Genomic DNA, 21,992 nt, shown 5'->3' on the forward strand with positions numbered 1-21,992 from the left:
ATTTACCATGTTAATGACCTCCAGTTCTAGGAAATACAGAATAAGGGGACTTTTTTTAATTACAGATCTAAAGGTATATTAATGACATATAGTGAAATGTTGAAAATGAGTGGAATGCCTGCATTATGTAATGTATGTAGAAGAATTGTTATTTTGATCAAGGTGTGCCTGTTATCTCTCCTATATGCTATACCAACATCAATACAGCATGGAGATGTAGATGACAGAATAATGATCACAATATTCAAAATAATCTAAATCTACAACGTAACTATAGCAACTGAAGTTTTCAACAAAATAATTGGTGTAGTAAAAGTATCTAATATTTGCCTCTGAGATGTAGTGGGAGTAGAAGAAAGAAGAAAGTATACTGGAAATTAGAAATACTCCAGTGAAGTAAAAAGTACAGTACTCGAGTACACAACAACCCCAGCTGGTGTGTGTCTGTGCGTGCGTGAGTGCGTGAGTGCGCCAGGACATGTAACATCAACACATCAACATAAACAGACATGATTGGGTGTCACATTAAACTATCACATGTGTTTTTCTCTCTATTGATACATTTCTCTCATCTATATAAAAATAAATCGGGTAAGACCGTCTCAAAAGTCAGTATACATAAATTACCTTTTGCACACGCATATACCTAGCATACCAGTTACCCCACACACACACACACACACACACACACACACTCGTGCGCGTGGATGACTAAGGCCAGGTTTGGGGCAGGAGGGCATTAATAAATATAGCTTATAGGCATCCTCTATGAAGTCTTTGTGTATCTTCCTTCCAGGACAAAGTGTCTGTAATAAACGGGCAGCTCAGATTCCTCTGTAGTCTGCCAGGACAACATGGAGACGGTTCCTCCACAGTGTCTGTAATAAACGGGCAGCTCAGATTCCTCTGTAATCCGCAGGTCAACATGGAGACGGTTCCTCCACAGTGTCTGTAATAAACGGGCAGCTCAGATTCCTCTGTAGTCCGCAGGTCAACATGGAGACGGTTCCTCCACAGTGTCTGTAATAAACGGGCAGCTCAGATTCCTCTGTAGTCTGCCAGGACAACATGGAGACGGTTCCTCCACAGTGTCTGTAATAAACGGGCAGCTCAGATTCCTCTGTAGTCTGCCAGGACAACATGGAGACGGTTCCTCCACAGTGTCTGTAATAAACGGGCAGCTCAGATTCCTCTGTAGTCTGCCAGGACAACATGGAGACAGTTCCTCCACAGTGTCTGTAATAAACGGGCAGCTCAGATTCCTCTGTAGTCTGCAGGTCAACATGGAGACGGTTCCTCCACAGTGTCTGTAATAAACGGGCAGCTCAGATTCCTCTGTAGTCTGCAGGTCAACATGGAGACGGTTCCTCCACAGTGTTCAGAACAACACCCCCCCCCCCCCCCCACCCATTGTGCCCCCAAAATACTTCTCTGGCCTGCCCATGCACGGCCTTGGGGGGGGGGGCTGACTCCACCCCTTCTATCGTGGGGAACCCTCCGCCAAGGACCCCCACCAATTTTGGGATGTATTTAGGTCCCCCACAACAACTCTTGAGGGTGTACGGTACGGTACGGTACGGTACGGTACGGTACGGTACGGTACGGTCCATTCCATTCGGTTCCATTTTTTGTACACTCTCAGAGTTACATATTCAAGGCTGTGACGGTTTCCATGTAGGTTCATGGGGACCCCCTGGAACCCCCTCAAGGACCGCTGGGAGAGGGGAGGGGTGGCGGGGTCCCCCGGGGGGTCCCCGTCACCGCCCTATACTACGCTGTCCGCGCGGCTCGGCTCGGCTCGGCATGCATCCCACCGCCGGGGAGTTGGAGTGTAGAGCGAGCGACGTGAAACAGCGGAAGGTTGTAGACTTACTGTAGCCTTACTGTAGCCTTACTGTAGCCTTACTGTAGCCTCACTGTAGCCTTACTGTAGCCTCACTGTAGCCTCACTGTAGCCTTACTGTAGCCTTACTGTAGCCTTACTGTAGACTTACTGTAGCCTCACTGTAGCCTTACTGTAGCCTTACTGTAGCCTCACTGTAGACTTACTGTAGCCTCACTGTAGACTTATTGTAGCCTTACTGTAGCCTTACTGTAGCCTTACTCCAAACGAACCCTGAGCCTCGTGCGACCGCGGCCTGTCTGAGCCGGGCCGGGCCATGCCGTCCGTCCGTCCGTCCGCCAAGCATCGTATCACTCCTCTGGTTAGTGTTTCCTCTAGGCTGAATTTGGTGGAAGTATAAGCAGGATTTTGGTGGAAGTCCCACTCATAGAAATTACGTTGATGCTTTTACAAATCTGTTTACATTCATCTGTGAATGAAACAGGTGTTGAGATTAGCCGAAAAATAACGTATCCCGGGACGACACATCCGGCTATATGCCCTCTCTGCCTTCCATTGTGACCATGTGACCATGTGACCATGTGACCTTACATTGTGACCATGCAGGCCTTTCTCTCTCTTCACAGTAATGAGTAAGGCTGGGACCGAGGCTAGTGTTTCCTAACCTCCCCCTGGTCCTTTTCCCTCTAGTCCCCCACCCGTCTATGTGCGTCCGTCCGTCCGTCCTTCCGTCCTCCAGAGTTTTGCACCACCACGTAACGTCTCTCTCTCTGCATGGCGTGCGTAGCGTCCCTGTCACGTAACGTCTCTCTCTCTGCATGGCGTGCGTAGCGTCCCTGTCGCGGTGGTCTCTCTCTCTCTGCATGGCATGCGTAGCGGCCCTGTCGCGTAACGTCTCTCTCTCTGCATGGCGTGCGTAGCGTCCCTGTCGCGTAACGTCTCTCTCTCTGCATGGCGTGCGTAGCGTCCCTGTCGCGTAACGTCTCTCTCTCTGCATGGCGTGCGTAGCGTCCCTGTCGCGTAACGTCTCTCTCTCTCTGCATGGCGTGCGTAGCGTCCCTGTCGCGTAACGTCTCTCTCTCTCTGCATGGCGTGCGTAGCGTCCCTGTCGCGTAACGTCTCTCTCTCTCTGCATGGCGTGCGTAGCGTCCCTGTCACGTAACGTCTCTCTCTCTGCATGGCGTGCGTAGCGTCCCTGTCGCGGTGGTCTCTCTCTCTGCATGGCGTGCGTAGCGTCCCTGTCGCGTAACGTCTCTCTCTCTCTGCATGGCATGCGTAGCGTCCCTGTCGCGTAACGTCTCTCTCTCTCTGCATGGCGTGCGTAGCGTCCCTGTCGCGTAACGTCTCTCTCTCTCTGCATGGCATGCGTAGCGTCCCTGTCGCGGTGGTCTCTCTCTCTGCATGGCGTGCGTAGCGTCCCTGTCGCGTAACGTCTCTCTCTCTCTGCATGGCGTGCGTAGCGTCCCTGTCCCGTAACGTCTCTCTCTCTGCATGGCGTGCGTAGCGTCCCTGTCACGTAACGTCTCTCTCTCTCTGCATGGCGTGCGTAGCGTCCCTGTCGCGGTGGTCTCTCTCTCTGCATGGCGTGCGTAGCGTCCCTGTCGCGTAACGTCTCTCTCTCTCTGCATGGCATGCGTAGCGTCCCTGTCGCGTAACGTCTCTCTCTCCCTACATGGCGTGCGTAGCGTCCCTGTCGCGTAACGTCTCTCTCTCTCTACATGGCGTGCGTAGCGTCCCTGTCGCGTAACGTCTCTCTTTCTCTGCATGGCGTGCGTAGCGTCCCTGTCGCGTAACGTCTGTCGCGTAACGTCTCTCTTTCTCTGCATGGCGTGCGTAGCGTCCCTGTCGCGTAACGTCTCTCTCTCTCTGCATGGCGTGCGTAGCGTCCCTGTCGCGTAACGTCTCTCTCTCTCTGCATGGTGTGCGTAGCGTCCCTGTCGCGTAACGTCTCTCTCTCTGCATGGTGTGCGTAGCGTCTCTGTCGCGGTGGTCTCTCTCTTTGCATGACGTGCGTAGCGTCCATCTCGCGGTTGTCTCCCGCTAGCTAGCTAGCTCCATTAATTCGCCCCCGCGCTCTCCCGTTTCACGCTGCGACACGTCGGCTCGTCTCAGAGAGTCTCGTCCGGACGCACGCCGACGCCCCCTCCCCCTCCCCCTCCTCCTCCTCCCCCGCGGTCCCCGAACTTGTTCCTGCTGCCTCCTCGCGCCGTGGTGCCGCCGCCCCCGGCCATCATCATGGCGTCCGGGGTCACGTGGTTCTTCTCGTGAGGGAACCGACAGTTCTGGCCCGCCAGCATCTTCTTCTGGGCCGCTTCCAGGTGGTTGGCGGCTCGCTGGTAGCCGCTGTTGATGCGACACCTTATTGGACAACAGAGGACAGACGGTGTGTTAGTCCCACCGGTCAAAAATGATCAATATAATCCCACAGATCTGCTACTTTTGATGCTTTTCTGTGTGATCAATTAAAGATGGAGTGCCACAGTTTTTGTATTTTTTCCAGTTTTTCATGTGTCTATGAGGTGACGGTACTTCATTAGAAACCCTGGAGTTGTTTTTATGTGCAATGGTATTAACTTTGTATTTAGGGTTTCTTCCTGGAGGCTGAACCCTTGACAGTCAAACGGGCCAATGAAGTAAACAGTAATATAGTGACATCACACTATCATCCCCTCCCCTAACCCCTCCCCCTTTATCATACAACTACAGCTGTGGGTGCGGCTTCAGTTCAGGTGGATCACCACCCATCACCACCCACCAGGCAAACCAGGCATACTGAATGAACTGGTGGGCGTGTCCACATAAAAGCATGATTTTAACAAATACTGTACAGTTTTTGGAAAAAGTTCTTCCCCCTTATATTGTAATAATACCTGATGATCATATTTTAGGGTGAAAAAAATGGTGGCACTCCATCTTTAAGGACATTAATTTACAGAAACAAATTAAATATGGAGATTAGAGGTTTCTGCCAGACAACAGCGATATAAAAATTGTTTTTAAAAATTCAAATAACAATAGCTTTGCGATAATTTGACTAATGTACAAAAGTAATCGATTACGCAATATTACACGAGAGGGTGTGCTTTACCTTCGAGTGAAATACTGCAATTATAATATTATATAATATAAATTATAATCGTCTTTTAAATCACTTCTATATGTCAGGGCCTTTTCTTAGTGGCTTCTGCCATTGTTACCAGGTTTTTAATTCATTCTATAATGTTCATTGTTTTGTTGTCATAGTCTTTGAATAGTTTTCATTTAGTTTAAGTCACATTTTAGTCACCTGGAATGTATTAGTGTTAGTCTTTTTTTATTGTTCGACTAAATACTATAATATTTTAGTCGACTAAAATGTATTTTGGCGCGCCTTGATGTCGTACTGACTGATTTTACACTTGCTGAAAATAGCCGATCTACAAGCTTGTATAGATGGAGCTTGTAGATCGGCTATTTTCAGCAACCAAGTGTAAAATGATATTCATATTAGATCGTTCGTTTATGGAGGGACAGACAGTAGCCTGACAGGAAATGGGGAGAGAGAGATGGGGGGGGGGGGGGTGACATGCAGTAAATAGTCGAACCCGCGGCACACTGGACAGACTGGATTATACCAGCCAAGGTGCCTGGACCGCTGAGCCACGGCCCAGGCCCCTTGCTAACATCTACAGTGGAGTCCCGTATCTTTGGAATGTATAGTTGCTCTGGCCTCTGTCCTATACTGCCACCTACTGTCCGTTTATTGTATTACACAGTGGGTGAAAAAACACACCCCTTAAGACTAAACCACACCCACATCAGAGGTGTGGCTTCCAGAGGTACTTTTCACATGAAAGGCTTTGAAAGGTACCTATAGTCCAGTGTTGTTTTTGGCAGCAAATTTCTATTTTAGTTTAGTCATAGTCTTTGGCCTGAAACTTGATTTAGTTTTACTCACATTTTAGTCACCTGGAATGTCTTAGTGTTAGTCTAGTTTTAGTCGACTAAATCTACAGTTGATTTAGTCGACTAAAATGTATTTTGGCGGGTCTTGATGCCGTCGTAATGAGTGTTTTTACACTTGCTGAAAATAGCTCACAACGCGTCGCAACGCTAAAATATGATCATCAGGTATTATTACAATATAAGGGGGAAGAACTTTTTCCAAAAAGTGTACAGTATTTGTTAAAATCATGCTTTTATGTGGACACGCCCACCAGTTCATTCAGTATGCCTGGTTTGCCTGGTGGGTGGTGATGGGTGGTGATCCACCTGAACTGAAGCCAAGTGTAAAATTACTTATACTGGATCTCTTGTCCACTAGTCCCTTCCTAACATTTTGGTCTAGTTTTTATTTGTCGACGAAATTGTCAGTATATTTAGTCTTAGTTTTAGTCACCGTAGCTTAGTTTTTATTTAGTTTCCATTTGTTTTTGTCAGTGAAAAAAGGTAGTCGATGAACATTTTTCGTCTTAGTTTTAGTCGACGAAAACAACACTGCTATAGTCAGCCTGGTACAGACGAATAGAATGGGAACTGTAGTTTTTTTTGTGGACGAGCCTGACCTAATCACTAATTACTCCACCTGGGGCTCAGGCGATATAAATCACTAATTACTCCACCTGGGGCTCCGGCGATATAAATCACTAATTACTCCACCTGGGGCTCCGGCGATATAAATCACTAATTACTCCACCTGGGGCTCAGGCCGGTCAGCAGGCGCTCTGAGGGGCTGTGGGCGTCGGAGACGTCTCGGAGGTGGTCGTCGTCGTCCGTGTCGGCGTCGATGTACTTACTGATGGACGAGTCGTGGAAGGTGAAGACGGCCTGACCCTGGGTCAGCGGCAGGCTCTCAGGGGACTGCAGGGGGAGATATATGCTAATTAGTACCCATTCTGAACTGAGATCAGATTCTAAAAATGTTCTTCTATACATACACACTATGTCAGTCGTTCTTCAATTTTTCAAAAATAGCAGACCTACAAGCTCATACCGCGCCACTCGGTGGCGCGCTATGAGCTTGTAGATCTGCTATTTTTCAATAGCTTAAAGCATAACATAATGCTAATACCAAAAGGGGTTCCCGACCAAAATGGGTTAGTACCCATTATGCAAATGATTAATCCGTTATATGCACAATATTACCCATTCGTTAAGTTGATAAAACCTTATCGACCGCTACATCGATTCGTTGAAAAGCAGCAGGTTTTTCAAAATGCACAATTGTAGACCGAAACCAAAAATGAGTGCAGAAACCTATAATTGCCTTGATATGTATAAAATGTTAATGAGCGTCAACGAGCAATTAAGCACAGACACGCACACACGCACGCACGCACGTAATTTATTTTTACGTCTTGTCGTCTTTGGCACTCATTGCAAAGACGTCGGGGTTACGGGATTACGTCCCTGGCACTTAAACAGTTAAAATGGGGGTCCGCGGCCTAATAAAAATGTGGATCCATGGGGGTCCTCATAGACATGAGACCCACTGTTGAAGATGTAGGGTTCCGGTGTGACCGGTGTAAATTCCACCGATAACCCACTCCTTCAATCACTTTGTATCATTCGCAGCTGATTCCAGCTGTACTGGGGAAGGGGAGCGCTTGATTGCTTTACAAACACATGCCGTGCGGGGGTGTGTAAGCACCGCCCGGCTCATATGACTGTGAATGCGTGGCTCCAGGCAGCCCCGTAAAGGCATCAAGCGCTATTCTCCCGTCACATAGGCTACTTGCCGAGCACAACAAGGAAGTGATGTGGCTCGCTCTGGTGGCGCAAAGCGTAGCTACTTTTGTGAATTCAATCGTTTTATTAGGTTCATATTGCTATATGTTTGTAACCGTTTTAGAAAAGCAATAAGCCATAATTATACCATCCGTACCGGGGACTGTGGCGGCGTGCGGCTGCTGGCCGTGGTGTACAGCGAGGTCTCGGGGCTCAGCAGCGAGCGGTCCGACGTCAGCGAGCAGTCGGAGAGAGGCGAGGGTCCCGAGTCCGCGTCGTGGACGCCGCCGCCGCCGCCCCCGCGGAGGCTGCAGCCCCCTCCTCCTCCTCCTCCTCCTCCTCCTGTCCTGTGCTGCTGCTGCTGCGACGCTGCTGTGACGCCCCTGGAGGACACAGGGGCCGGGTTTCCTCCTCCTCCGGAGAAGAGGAACCTCCGAGCGGTCTCGGTGTACGAGGGTTTGGTTGGAGGGGCGACGAGCACCGTCGTGGGCTCGCCTCCTCCTCCCCCTCCTCCTCCTCCTCCCCCTCCTCCTCCTCGGTCCAGAGCGCTCTGCGGCGCTGGGCCCGTGGTTCTGGCGCCCGGACGCCCTCCTCCCGAGAGGTGGGAATACCGTCCTGCAGGGAAGATCAATATAGGGGCAGGGACGTGCACACATTACACATCAAAGGGGACCTTTTACCCGTCTGTATAAAACAACTGCCCGTTCCTGAGACCACGAATGCAGGGTGATGTGTTGTGTGTGGCCGCCCGCAGCAGGGGCGAATTCAAGCCCATACACGGGCAACTGGCGGCCCGGGGGCCACATGCGGCCCCCACCATCACTTAAAGTGGCCCGCAGCTTAATCTCAGAATACTGTGATATATTATTGATTTCAGTTGTTATAGTTTCAAATATGCAAACATGACTCGCTTTAATGACTTTAGTCTAAATTAGTAGCTTAATGAGTAGTATTGGAATGTTTCTTTTTATGTCCAATGTATTTGTATTTAGTTCATAACGTTACATAACTATAATTTAAGGCAACAGCATTTGAAATAAAATAGAACTACTATATATTACTTTTCAGGATTCCAATAAAAAAATTGCAAAAGATTCTGAATTTCAATTAAAATACAGTATAGCAAAAATAGCTGATCTTCAAGCTCAAAACGCGTCACACTGCGACGCGCTTTGAGCTTGTAGATCAGCTATTTTGCCTATTTTTGCTACGACAGTAATATGCAATGCGGCCCTCTGGAGTGAGTGTGGCAATATAATGGCCCTCTCCATCGTCAAAGTTGCACCACCCCTGCCCAAGACAAACGTCCCTTGTTGGACAATAAAGCTTACCTTGACCTTGACCTCCGCTGTCCGACGGGAAGCCGCTGAGCACCACGGCGGCCGCCGGGCTGTGAGGGAACCGCGGCGGGTTGTTATTGCTGCTCTCCTGGAAGTCGGTGGCGCAGCTGATGTAGCTGTCGATGCTGGACAGGCTCTTCATGTCCCCCACGCCGCCGTCCCCCCGCAGACCCCCACCCCCCCCCGGCCGGTGGTCCTGGGCCCCCAGCAGCATCATGGCGCCCAGCTCCATCTCGTCCGTCAGCTTATTGGAGCCCCCACCCGGCCCCACCCCCCTCCTCCCATTGAGGTTGGGCTGCGACTGCGTCTTGGCCATCTGGTTGTACATCTCCTCCAGCTTCAGAGCGTTGAGCCTCTGAGGGCTGCAGGACACCTGGAGGGAGGGAATTAAGTAAGTATTAGTAAGTATATGTGCTGTTTACTTTCTACGTAGTTTACCTTTAAGCCTTGTATGTGTAATGGAGACCAATGTTCCTTTGCCTAATTAGTAACTCTCCTCACCTGGTAGCCTCACCAGGGTATTTAACAGGTGATTAGTTTGGTCAAAGTCAGTTCAGTGTAAACCAGCACTCTGTCAAGAGCTCACTCAGTGTTTCCTTTATCCCAGGCCTTGGACAGGATAAGTCTGTAAGTTTGTGTGTTTTGTGTTAAAGTTTATGGCTCTTAAAGCAATATAGGTTTGTTTAATCTTTCTAAAAGGTTTTGTAATTTGATTTGTTGAATGCATTTAGTACATGCAGTGAGTACAACATGTTCTTTTTGTAATCTTGTGTGATGCATATACAAATAACTAATGTTTGGTTTATGATTGTACAGTATATGACACCAATGTTGTGTTTTCTATTTTTTCTGTATTGTAGTTTTACAATTTAAGTTATCACCAGTAAAGAACCTAAACCAAGTCAATGCCTTTTGGAGCTTTATTGGTAACTTTGTTAGCTGTCTGCCAAGCCATACAGACTGTACACCAAACGTACAGTAAGGGCAGAACAAAGTATAAGTAAGTACAGTTGTTGGATCGGGAGCAAAAAAACCATGATCGGGACATCCCTATAATAAGTGCATTTTATTTATAAAACACCTTTCAAAACGATGTTACAAAGTGCTGTGCAAATGGGCACAATATAAACAATCAAGTTAAAAGAGGACATTTAATAATAGTGTGCAATAATGCAAAACGTCCATAGCCGTCATGACAAATGTGATGAGGTCAGCACATTTTGGGCACATTTTGGGCAAGTGGCTATGGCCAAATTTAACCCAAAGAGTGTTTTTTGTGCAAAACCATGCTTGGAATGCATTCAGGATCATGAAAAAGCCGGATTTTGACATGTCACATGAAAATCTTGCCGTAATGGTACGGCCACATGGGCGGGGCCTAACTGGGGGCGGGGCTTACCTGGGCGGGGCCGGGCGAGCCCAGCAGCTCCTGGGCGGTGAAGGACCGGTTGGAGCTGGTCTCGGATTTCCAGCGGCCGGGCGACAGGTGGTTGTCGTGCGGTTGTCGTTCCCCACCGCCCTTCTCCACCACCACGTCCATCAGCTCGGCGCTGCGCGCAAACGCCTCCTTTAAAATATTATATCACAATGTTTAATATTTATATTAAACATATATACCATATATACCATACCATGGTACCATATATACCATAAACATATACCCTAACCCTGACATCCCTAATCGTGGAGACATCGTATATCGTCTCGACGGTATTTACTGTATTTCCGACATATCTCGACGGTATTTATCACGATCTCGCCCAACACTCCTGTACCTTCATGTTCATGGACACGATGCTGCCGTTCCGCTTGGCGCGCTCCAGCGCCTCGCGGCGCTTCACGGCCTTCTCCTGCCTCTTCTGCTCCTTGTAGAACTCGGAGAAGTTGTTGACGATGATCGGAATGGGGAGCGCGATGACCAGCACGCCGGCGATGCAGCACAGCCCGCCCACGATCTTCCCCAGCAGCGTCTTGGGGTAGATGTCGCCGTAGCCCACCGTGGTCATGGTGATGGTCGCCCACCAGAAGGACGCCGGGATGCTCTTGAACTTGGTGTCGTCCTCGTCCTTCTCGGCGAAGAACACCAGGCTGGAGAAGATCGAAGCAATAAGCCAGGTGAGGTCTCAGATTACCGGGTATTTTACAATGGCTGGGGGGGGCGTAGGCAGACCCGACACGGAGCGGAGGGTCTTCTACCCTTTTTACAATCAGGTCAAAACGAACTCAAACTAAACCAAAATGTAAATAACAAATCACACCCATGTGATCATCTTACAGCATCAATTACAACATAATGTTTGTTTAAGCAACGGGTGCTAATGTTTATATGTTTTAGTCCTCAAAACAAACTTTCCTTTATCGTCTATGGCGTTGAAAAACAAACATTGAAGCAGTATAGGGCTAGCGCCCCTCAAAAATGAACTGTTTTGTGACTATGGGGGTTGTTGATGAATTTGCGGGGTTTGAAATGGAGTGTATGTGGCTGTGGGGGCTTGGGGGGTAAAGTGGAAAATTTGGAATGCACAAGGAGGTCTCCCAGGTTCCTATTCCTTCTGAGTGCAGAAATGACCTGATGTGTTTGTAATGGGGGGTAGGATTGTTGTGTAGTGGTGAAATTCTGTTTAAATTTGTGGTGTAGTGGTTGGAGTGTATGTGAAAATGTGGTTATGAATGGGAGTAGTGTTGTAATGGTAGAGGAGCCGATGGCCTGGATGGTGGGAGAAGAAGAGTTGGAGGAGGGAAGACATAGAGGAGAGGGTAATGTGTGGGCCCCGTCCAGGTCTGTCCCTGTCCCCGCGCTAGAGAGAGGCCTCTGCTCCGGGTGCATGCTCTGAGGTGGCTGGGGAAGAAAGCTAGGATTGAGGTTAGGGTTAGAAATGGGGGTGAGAGGGTTAGGGGTAGGAGGCAGAGTGTTTGTGGAGAGGGACTGGGTGGGGGAGAGAGAGGCCAGGGCATTGCTCCATGGTACGCAAAAATCTTTTGCTTTAACCTCTCCTTCGGAGGACTGTGAAGAGTGTGTGTGTGGCCTGATTAAAATGTTCCCTATTGGATGAAATCCTGAAAAACCGAATGATTTGTGATTTGATGATTCCTGCAAAAGTGTGCTTTGGGTGGTAGCTGTGTTTATGAAAAACAAACATTGAAGCTGTATACGGCTAGCGCCCCTCAAAAATGAACTGTTTTGACCTTTTTGAGTGGTGCAGCCACTCCATTGCACAGCTATGTGTGTACCTGTGTCCAACACTCACTTTTTTCCCCCGTTCAGTTAGTTTGAATTAGTTTCGAGAGCGAATTTGCAAGTTTTTTTTCCAAAGATCTTTTTCCCCAAACCACGGTCTAACCTGGAGAAGATCATGATGCCCATGGCCAGGAAGAGGATGAGGAGGCCCAGCTCGTTGTAGCTCCTCCTCAGGGTGAAGCCCAGCGACTGGAGGCCCGTGGAGTGGCGCGCCAGCTTCAGGATCCTCAGGATCCTCATGATCCGGAAGATCTGGACCACGCGGCGCACGTTCTGGAACTGCAGCACGCTCTTGTTGGACTCGGTCAGGAAGATGGTCACGTAGTAGGGCAGGATGGCCAGGAGGTCGATGACGTTCAGAGGACCTGGAGGAGAAAACGGACGCTTTTAAAATGAACCGATTACACGCCGTTATGCCGTCAGGCGGGATGGTGAGGCCAACGCCATGTGTGGAATGTGCGACATAAGCATAGAAGAAGAGCCACAATGAATGGATCATTTACGTCATAATGTGTCTGAGCAAAGATGTGTTTATTTATTTTTTATTTTTTCAATATGTTTTATCCCACGATTTTTGTAACCCATTTTTCACCCCTGTGTCAATCATCTAATGTGATCCTGGGCTCTACACACCCTCCACCAACCTAGTCCCCATATATGGGGGACAAGGGGTGAGCAACGGACTTGAACTCATGCTTCCTTCATGCCTGAGTGTCCAAGTTGCTCCTTTACACCTGACAGGGGGGAGTTTCCCTGGTTGGACGTAGCGCGTGGAAGGAACACGTTATTCCAACCAGTTCCTTTCCCCTCCATCAGGCGCCCCGGCTGGCCAGGGGGAGGCAGTTTAGCAAAGATGTGTTCATGAGGTGACAGTACTTCATTATGCCTCAGTTTGTTTCTTACATACAAACCTGCGAATATATACTGTAATTTGACATCTGTGCACGTTTGTAATGGTGTATCTATCTCATGTTATTTTACTGCATGTGCATACAGTATAATTTATGTAACAGTTTGTTTTTGATCTATGTCCACTATATGAGTATCATGATGCATTAAAGAACTTCCACTTGTTGGGCGAGGACAGACAGTGGTCATTCTTACCTTTAAAGAACTTCCACTTGTTGGGCGAGGACAGACAGTGGTCATTCTTACCTTTAAAGAACATCCACTTGTTGGGCGAGGACAGACAGTGGTCATTCTTACCTTTAAAGAACTTCCACTTGTTGGGCGAGGACAGACAGTGGTCATTCTTACCTTTAAAGAACTTCCACTTGTTGGGCGAGGACAGACAGTGGTCATTCTTACCTTTAAAGAACTTCCACTTGTTGGGCGAGGACAGGAAGCGCAGCGGGAACTCCATATATGGTGGTTCCTACATTTAAAGAACTTCCACTTGTTGGGCGAGGACAGGAAGTGGTCATTCCTACCTTTAAAGAACTTCCACTTGTTGGGCGAGGACAGGAAGTGGTCATTCCTACCTTTAAAGAACTTCCACTTGTTGGGCGAGGACAGGAAGCGCAGCAGGTACTCCATGGTGAACCAGGCGATGCACACGGCCTCCACGTGGGCCAGCTGGGGGTTGTCGGAGGCGTGTCCGAACTCGTCCGTGTCCTGCAGCTCGGGCAGCGTGTTCAGGGACAGGGCGATGGTGGACAGGATGATGAACAGGATGGAGATGATGGCCAGGATCTGCATGGAAGATACACAGACGTGGATGTTAACACCATTCTGACCTGAGATCAGATTCATACGAGGTTTCCACTGGACATACACACTGGTCTGATTAACCCATTCTGACCTGAGATCAGATTCGAAAAAAAGGTCACAGTCGTTCTTCGATTTTTCAAAAATAGCAGACCTACAAGCTCTTAGCGCGCCACTCAGTGGCGCGCTATGAGCTTGTAGATCTGCTATTTTTCAATAGCTAAAGCACGACATGATGCTAACACCAAAATGGGTTCCCGTTCAGAATGGGTTAACACCAGAGTGATCTGTGAGATCCAGAGTTTCTTTTTTTTTAATATATCTTTTTTATCCCACGATTTTGTAACCCATTTTTCTAACACACCCTCCACCAACCTAGTCCCCATATATGGGGGACAAGGGGAGAGCAACGGACTTGAACTCATGCTTCCTTCATGCCTGAGTGTCCAAGTTGCTCCTTTACACCTGACAGGGGGGAGTTTCCCTGGTTGGACGTAGCGCGTGGAAGGAACATGTTATTCCAACCAGTTCCTTTCCCCTCCATCAGGCGCGAGATCCAGAGTGTCTGTGTGAGATGAGGGCCAGGATCTATAGATAGATAGACAACAGAGGAGAGACATAGATGTTAACACCAGAGTGTCTGTGTGTGAGGTCCGTATTTTTGACCCATTTAGAGATTTTGAAATTGATTATCTTTTCAGGCCAAGGACACCTTATTTTTGGCTAATGTTCCCCCAGAATAGGGATGTGAAAGGTTCAAGTGGCACATGTACAGAAATAAAGTTCCTATAACAAAGATTTGGCGGGCTCCCTGCAGTATCTCATGAGGACCCTTTAGGGGTCCCGGACCCCCTGCTGAAGGGGGCCCCCCCTCACTCGCTGATCAGCCTGCGTCAGGACACAGTGACATCTAGGTACGCCCCTGCTAACCCCTCAGCTATGCCTGTCCCATAATGAATACACGGCACTGGTAAGGCTGAAGAAAGATAAGGGGAAAAAAAGAAAGGAAAAAAACCATGCAGCATCAGGGATGAAAGGTATCTTATACTACAGTATTGGTAAATTGAATCATTTGGAATAGAGACTCGTCTGTGTCAGATTTTGGCCAGACTTTTGCGGTTTTGGATTTCCTTCCGATCGATAAAGAGTTTTTTCAGAGGACCGTCTCTCTGGACTCGTCTTTCCTTCAGTGCCCTGCAGGCAGAGCCTGAGTGGGCACAAGGCCAAACAGACTGCAGCCTCTCAGTGCCAGGATATTAAATAAAGTATAAATTATCTGTGAATAAATTCCTTGCCAAAGACATTTCTCCACCAATGTGTTTGAAAATGTGTCTATAGTGACACATCTCACAAAGACTGACATTCAGATCTCGAGCTTGTAGGTCTGCTATTTTTGAAAAATCATGAACATGTGGTGCAAAGCTTTGAATATATATTCTTTCAGAGCGAACGTTTTTAACTCAAATCTTTGCTTCTTGGGTGGAGGTCCCTGAAACAACACATTTTCAGATCAGCGGCCAATTTCATATATTTTTGGGGGTCCTTGACATGAAATATTGAGAACCACTGATCTAGAAACTTGAGGATTTGTTTAATTTTGACGTCAGGCCTAAATGGAACTAGCATGTGAGGGGTCAAAGAGGTCAAACTAGAGGTTTTCTTCATGATTCTGAATCCATTGCAATCCATTTGTTTTTCACGTAAAACATTCCTTGTGCTAAAAACTGCCATAACCACTTTTCAAGGTAATCACATCTGTGATCACCTGGAAAAAACAATATCTGATAATAATGTAATAATGTATTCCCTGGCTAATCGGTATAACTATAAGTACACTTACACAAGTACAGTCCTTGAGGCACTCCCCCACTGCTTGTTTTTTAATGTCGTTGCCCTGCTTTATCTGTTCTTATCTTTGTACCACTGCCTTCTCCTGACTTGACACTGCGCTATTGTCCTATTGTTTTAACTGCATGCCTGTTTTAATGCTGTTTTGTTTTGCTTTTGTTTTTATTATCTTTTCTGCTCTGTAAAGCACTTTGAGCTACATTTATGTATGAAAGGTGCTATAAATAAAGTTTATTATTATTATTAATGCTTAATTGGGTCGTCCACTCACAGTTAACAGTCTTTGTATTGAGTTTGTGCTTGAAATGTACTGTAATTCTGCAAACTGTTAATACATATTTCAATTAATCAATCAAAACTCACTCAGGGTCAAATCATGTATATGTTTTACTCCACTACAATTAATTGGAAACTTTATTATTATAGTTACAATTCATGTTCACTCACTTTGGGAGATATATTGGACAAAGTACTTAATACTATAAAGTACTTTTCCCTTCCTAGAAATGTATGTAGTCAACAATACAGTATTTGCATGAAAAGTAGCCCAATTATTTTTTTACACAAACAGTCAAATGGACAAAAGTACATGCATTGTGTCACTGTGTCACACACAACCTGTGAATGGAGTGATGATTCACAGAGGCAGCAGTATAAATATAATCCAACCATAATTGTGTGTACTGTACTTGTCATACAGTGACATACAGTCATTCTAATTGGAACAGTAAGGCCAGTGTACAAGACATCAACGGGTCAGCAGCTTTAACAGGGGTCGGGGGTTCTCTCACGAACGCCGCGCTGTGCGGCTTAATTGTTGTCCATAAATCAAGGCTGAGTGGAGTGGCCTGTCTGTCCTCCTCACGCGAGAGAGAGAGAGAGAGAGAGGGAGAGAGAGAGAGAGAGAGAGAGAGAGTCTATGCCATTGGGTGAGCGAGTGCGTTAATGGTAGCCTAAATGCTAAACTATAAATGGTCCATTTATATAGTGCCTTTATCCAAGGCACTTTACATAGATTGTGCATCAATCCAAGCATTCACACACACATGCAAGGCACCAAACCAGCACATCAGGAGCAATCAGGGGTTCAGAGTCTTTGCTCAAGGACACTTTGACACTCTGGGGGAGCCCACAGGGCTCCAACTGGGAACCTTGCGGCTGCCATCCAACCACTCTACCCGGCCGTGAGCCACCGTCACTGTACCTGTTCTAATGCAGAGGAGAGACACTACATCACTGTACCTGTTCTAATGCAGAGGAGAGACACTACATCACTGTCTGTATGTCTGTCCTTCACACAATCCTACTACAAATGCGCCTCGTCTCTGTGTGCGTGTGTGCGTGCATGTGTGTGTGTGTGTACGATTGTAACGCACGGAACTCGAGAACCGTTTTATCTCTCCTCTGCACGATCTACCTTGTGGGCACCCCTATTAAATAGAGGGTATGCGCATGCTTAAAGTGAATGGCACATCGAATGGCAAAGCAACAGGCAAAGTGAGTTTAACATTGTTTAACGTTGTTTAATGCAATCAGATATTACTTTTCTGTGTGGATGTGTATGGGGCTGTCGAGGCCAGAAAGTAGTTTTTGCCACTCAGTAGGCGTTCCCGCATAACTTCCTGGTTTGATGATGATGTCACGCGCATACCCTCTATGCAGAGTTCAGTAGACACATTACATCGTTGACCTCCACCAATAGGCTACTCACAGAATGAGACTAATTATTCACACAGTTCACACATTATTACCTCAGTGTCTTATCCTACGCACACATACTGCACTCACACATGAGCCTATATCGGAATTGAATACATTAAAACATCTGTTTGCGTGAAAATCCATTCAGAGCAGAGAAACGTGCGTGCGTGCGTGCGTGCATGCGTGCGTGCGTGTGTGTAACCTTACATTGAGACATGTAAACCTAGTGTCTGGTCTAAACGTAACCTCAGTCAAACTATGTCTAAATCTAACCTTATTCCTAAACGTAACCTCAGTCAAACTATGTCCTTATTCCTAAACGTAACCTCAGTAAAACTATGTCTAAACTCTAAATCTAACCTTATTCCTAAACGTAACCTCAGTCAAACTATGTCTAAATCTAACCTTATTCCTAAACGTAACCTCAGTAAAACTATATGTCTAAATCTAACCTTATTCCTAAACGTAACCTCAGTAAACTATGTCCTTATTCCTAAACGTAACCTCAGTAAACTATGTCCTTATTCCTAAACGTAACCTCAGTAAAACTATGTCTAAATCTAACGTTATTCCTAAACGTAACCTCAGTAAAACTATATCTAAATCTAACGTTATTCCTAAACGTAACCTCAGTCAAACTATGTCTAAATCTAACGTTATTCCTAAACGTAACCTCAGTCAAACTATGTGTAAATCTAACCTTATTCCTAAACGTAACCTCAGTAAAACTATGTCTAAACCTAACCTTATTCCTAGACGTATAACCTTAGTAAAACTATGACTACACCCCTGAACCAAATGGACCCTAACATGTGTAGCACTGCCCCTTTAAGGGTATAGTGCATAAAGGGGGAGGCCAGGTCTGAGGCCTACTGTTTGGCCAGAAGCCTGATTTGAGTGTTTGTTGTTGTGGACCTGCATGGCTGGAGACATGAGGTGTAGCCTACAGACAGACTACCTACAGACTAGTGGACCTGCAGCTGGAGACAGGAGGTGTCGCCTACAGTACAGACTATCTACAGACTAGTAGGTAAGAAAACCTTCATGTTTCATGTGTGGTTCTCAGATGTTGATGCTTTGGTGTAATCATTTTGATTATATGGAATATGGGGATATATTTTAATTAGGGGCATTTTATATTCAATGTACAGAGTTCAGCAGGTGTGTGATGTTTTGTGTGAGGCCAAGCTGGGACGCTGCTAGCCCCTCTCGGGACCCTACATAAAGCTTTTCTGAAATTTTGATGAGTTTTATGTTGGGTCCCTGGTCAGAACTATATTTTCGTATGGAAATTCCAGAACGCGGAAGTAATCATTCTCTCTAAAATAGAAGCTGCGCCATGTGACGGCATTTTTTTGCCTTTGTTATTCTGAATTCGGTAACTTTAAGTACCTATACATCCCGCTGCGAATATCTCCTGTGGCGCGGAAGCCGTTAAGTATTTTTAATCTTTGTTTGACCGATTTGGTCGCTTTATTTCTTCTTGTTTGTTTACCGTTTATTGTACCGCCTCCCGGTGTGCGGTTGGCTTGTGCGGCTATGTCCCTGCCTCTGATCTGCTGTGTCATAGCTATAGCGCCACTAGCTAGCCAGATAGGCAGTACAATGAGGTGTCAATAAACAAGGAAGGAAGAGAAGAATCCAAGCTTCCAAATCGGGCAAACATATATTAAAAATACTTAACGGCTTCCGCGCCACAGGAGATATTCGCAGCGGGATGTATGGGTACTTATACTTTACATATTCAGAAAGCCTCACACTGAAATATGTCGTCACCGAGCGTGGAGAGGCGCTAAACATGTTGTTTATGTTTAAGAATGGCTGTGTACCAGGTGGCATGGTAGTAGTGCAACAGGACCCAATGCTATCTGGGTCGTCAAAATGTCAGAAACTTCAGTAGCATTTGGGTTCTGCTTGGAGGGCTAGGACACTGCCAGAGTCAGTGAAGGGTAGGAACTGACCCAGAGTCGGTGAAGGGTAGGAACTAGGAAGGTACTAGCCGCAATTTGCAACGCTAGATTTTTTTATAATGGGATGAATCTAGAGTTGCAATACCCTCCATTGACTCCCCATTCATCCAATTTGGTTTGCGATCTGCTTGTCTTAAACGTTAAACTCACAAACATTGCAGCTGTAGTCCAAGCTTGAATTATCCTCTTTCAATCTGCCAAGCTTTTGTTTAATAAGAATCCACCGTAGAGATGTTATGAGCTACTTTCTGTCAAGAAATTCTGTGCAGGTGATTATTTTCTAAGTGCTGGAGTTTGGAAGCACTCGTCGTATGTCACTGAACGGCCCTGCGTTCCACCTGTTTCGAATTTGCACATAATGCAGGAGGCAGCAGCGCGACCCGTTAATGAAAACGAGTGCTTCCAAACTGCAACACTTGAAAAAAAAGAATCACATGCAGAGGATAATTCAAGCTTGGACTACAGCTGCAATGTTGGTCAGTTTAACGTCGTTTAAGACAATGGAGGGTATTGCAACTCGGAACCCTCCATAAAGCTTTTCTGAAATTTTTATGAGTTTTATGTAGGGTCCCTGTTCATAACTATATTTTCGTATGGGAATTTTGGAATGCGGACATAAATATGCTTGCTAAGATCGTATCTGTGGCGTTTGACGGCCTTTTTTTGTTTGAGTTATTCTGAATTCGTGAACTATAAGTACCTATACAAACCGCTGCGAATATCTCCTGTGGCGCGGAAGCCGTTAAGTATTTTTAATCTTTGTTTGACCGATTTGGTCGCTTTATTTCTTCTTGTTTGTTTACCGTTTATTGTACCGCCTCCCGGTGTGCGGTTGGCTTGTGCGGCTACGTCCCTGCCTCTGATCTGTCAGAAACTTAAGTACCATTGAGTTCTGCTTGGAGGGCTAGAACTGACCCAGAGTCAGTGAAAGGTAGGAACTAGGAAGGTACAAGCTTTCAGTGGTTTTTCCCTCCGTGCCATACTGTATATGAGACTGGGTTTTGTCCCATTGTTTGCCGGGACATGTGCCATATATGTTGAGCAGAGATTCCCAAAGTGCATGGGACCCCCATCATTGGGGGTCCGTCCGTAGCCTAATGCATGTCAAACTGGGGGGGGGGTCCTTGAAATTCAACGGGTTGAGAATCACTGCTAGAGCCGTAGAAGTCTTCTCTTGTTCCCTGGCATTAAAGTTTGAGAACCACTCTGTTTTTCCCTCCGTTCCATGTTGTATTTGCATGTGTGGCGTGCATGTGTGGCATGATGTGTGGCATGATGTGTGGCATGTGTGTGTGGATGTGTGGTATGGATGTGTGGATGTGTGGATGTGTGGCATGTGCCATAGTGCTGTTGAGGACATACAGTATGTGTACTGTATATACTGGTCCATTCATTAATATTGCATGGTTACTTTGGATTGTGTTTGCTGTGATTATACTTTAATTAGTTCAATGCCAGTGTGGCTCAGGAGATAAACCTGGGGTTTATAAACTTTAATTAGTTCATTTAGTTTCATGTGCTTTTGGTTTAGCATATTCATATTGTTTTTGATGTGTTTATTGATTTGTTTATTTGAGGGGCGGGGCTGTGGGAGCCGGTCGCCCAACGTGCATGTGCTGAGTTTGTTTGTTTACACGTCAGCGAGAGACGGGCAGCAACGCTCGCGGGCTTATATTTCTAACCTACAGTATAATATTTCCAGAGACATATTTTAGCGTGCTGATTACGTTTAAAGCGAGTGTCTGGATGTCATCTTGAATGCGATTAAAAACGGAGTAGTTCTGTAATGAGAAGCAGCTGTGTTGTTTTTTGAGCGGTGCAACCACTCCTACGGACAGCTATGTGTGTGTCCCTGGGTCTGTCTGTCTGTCTGTCTGTCTGTCTGTCTGTCTGTCTGTCTGTCTGTCTGTCTGTCTGTCTGTCTGTCTGTCTGTCTGTCTGTCTGTCTGTCTGTCTGTCTGTCTGTCTGTCTGTCTGTCTGTCTGTCTGTCTGTCTGTCTGTCTGTCTGTCTGTCTGTCTGTCTGTCTGTCCGTCCGTCCGTCCGTCCGTCCGTCCGTCCGTCCACAAAATAGCGTTTGGTTGGTTTTCACCACCAAGTGTCACTGTTGTGCAACCTAACACACACACATTAACTGTATATATGATGATTTGGGGTGTTACAGTACAGTACAGTGACAGTAGGGACCCCCACACGGTAACTGTGGGGATTACCGTGTGGCCCCCACACAGAGTTGCACCAATCACTTCACACGGGTGTGATTTTTGAGTGGTGCAACCACTCCAAGGAACAGCAATATCCGTGTCCGCCTATCTATGTGCTGTTCACCTATGTGTCCGTTTGACGTTAATGAGCACGAGTATGACTAGTACCAGTAGGGGCGCTGTTGTGCCAGAAACAGAGAGAGAGAGAGAGTGCTGCACTGTTGCCTGCTAAGAGAGAGAGAGAGGGGGGGAGGGGGAGTTGCACCACTCAGTTCACACGGGTGTGATTCTTTTAATGTATTAAAAAAAAAAAAAGTGTGAAGAACATGTTTTTCATTTCACTAGGTCTTTGACCCCTTTTGGTGGTTACATACATTATGTTATAATTTAGCTATTGAAAAATAGCAGATCTACAAGCTCATAGCGCGCCACCGAG

General features: G+C 46.7%; 1 protein-coding gene across 1 annotated transcript in view; it reads right to left on the reverse strand.

Annotated features, from left to right (window-relative positions):
* Nucleotides 1-3,951: 3,951 nt before the first annotated feature.
* LOC310875987 (potassium voltage-gated channel subfamily B member 1-like) overlaps nt 3,952-21,992 on the reverse strand; it is a gene marked incomplete at both ends in the record, with an annotated part of 90,645 nt that continues 72,604 nt past the window's right edge. Inside the window, 8 exons of the mRNA XM_083789436.1 lie at nt 3,952-4,201; nt 6,519-6,682; nt 7,713-7,882; nt 8,881-9,262; nt 10,289-10,456; nt 10,665-10,977; nt 12,231-12,492; nt 13,609-13,819. Of these exons, the coding sequence (XP_083645562.1) occupies nt 3,952-4,201; nt 6,519-6,682; nt 7,713-7,882; nt 8,881-9,262; nt 10,289-10,456; nt 10,665-10,977; nt 12,231-12,492; nt 13,609-13,819 (1,920 nt within the window). The remainder of the gene's footprint in view (nt 4,202-6,518; nt 6,683-7,712; nt 7,883-8,880; nt 9,263-10,288; nt 10,457-10,664; nt 10,978-12,230; nt 12,493-13,608; nt 13,820-21,992) is intronic.

Source organism: Protomyctophum parallelum, assembly GCF_964188405.1.
Source record: "Protomyctophum parallelum genome assembly, chromosome: 18".
Classification (NCBI taxonomy): domain Eukaryota; kingdom Metazoa; phylum Chordata; class Actinopteri; order Myctophiformes; family Myctophidae; genus Protomyctophum; species Protomyctophum parallelum.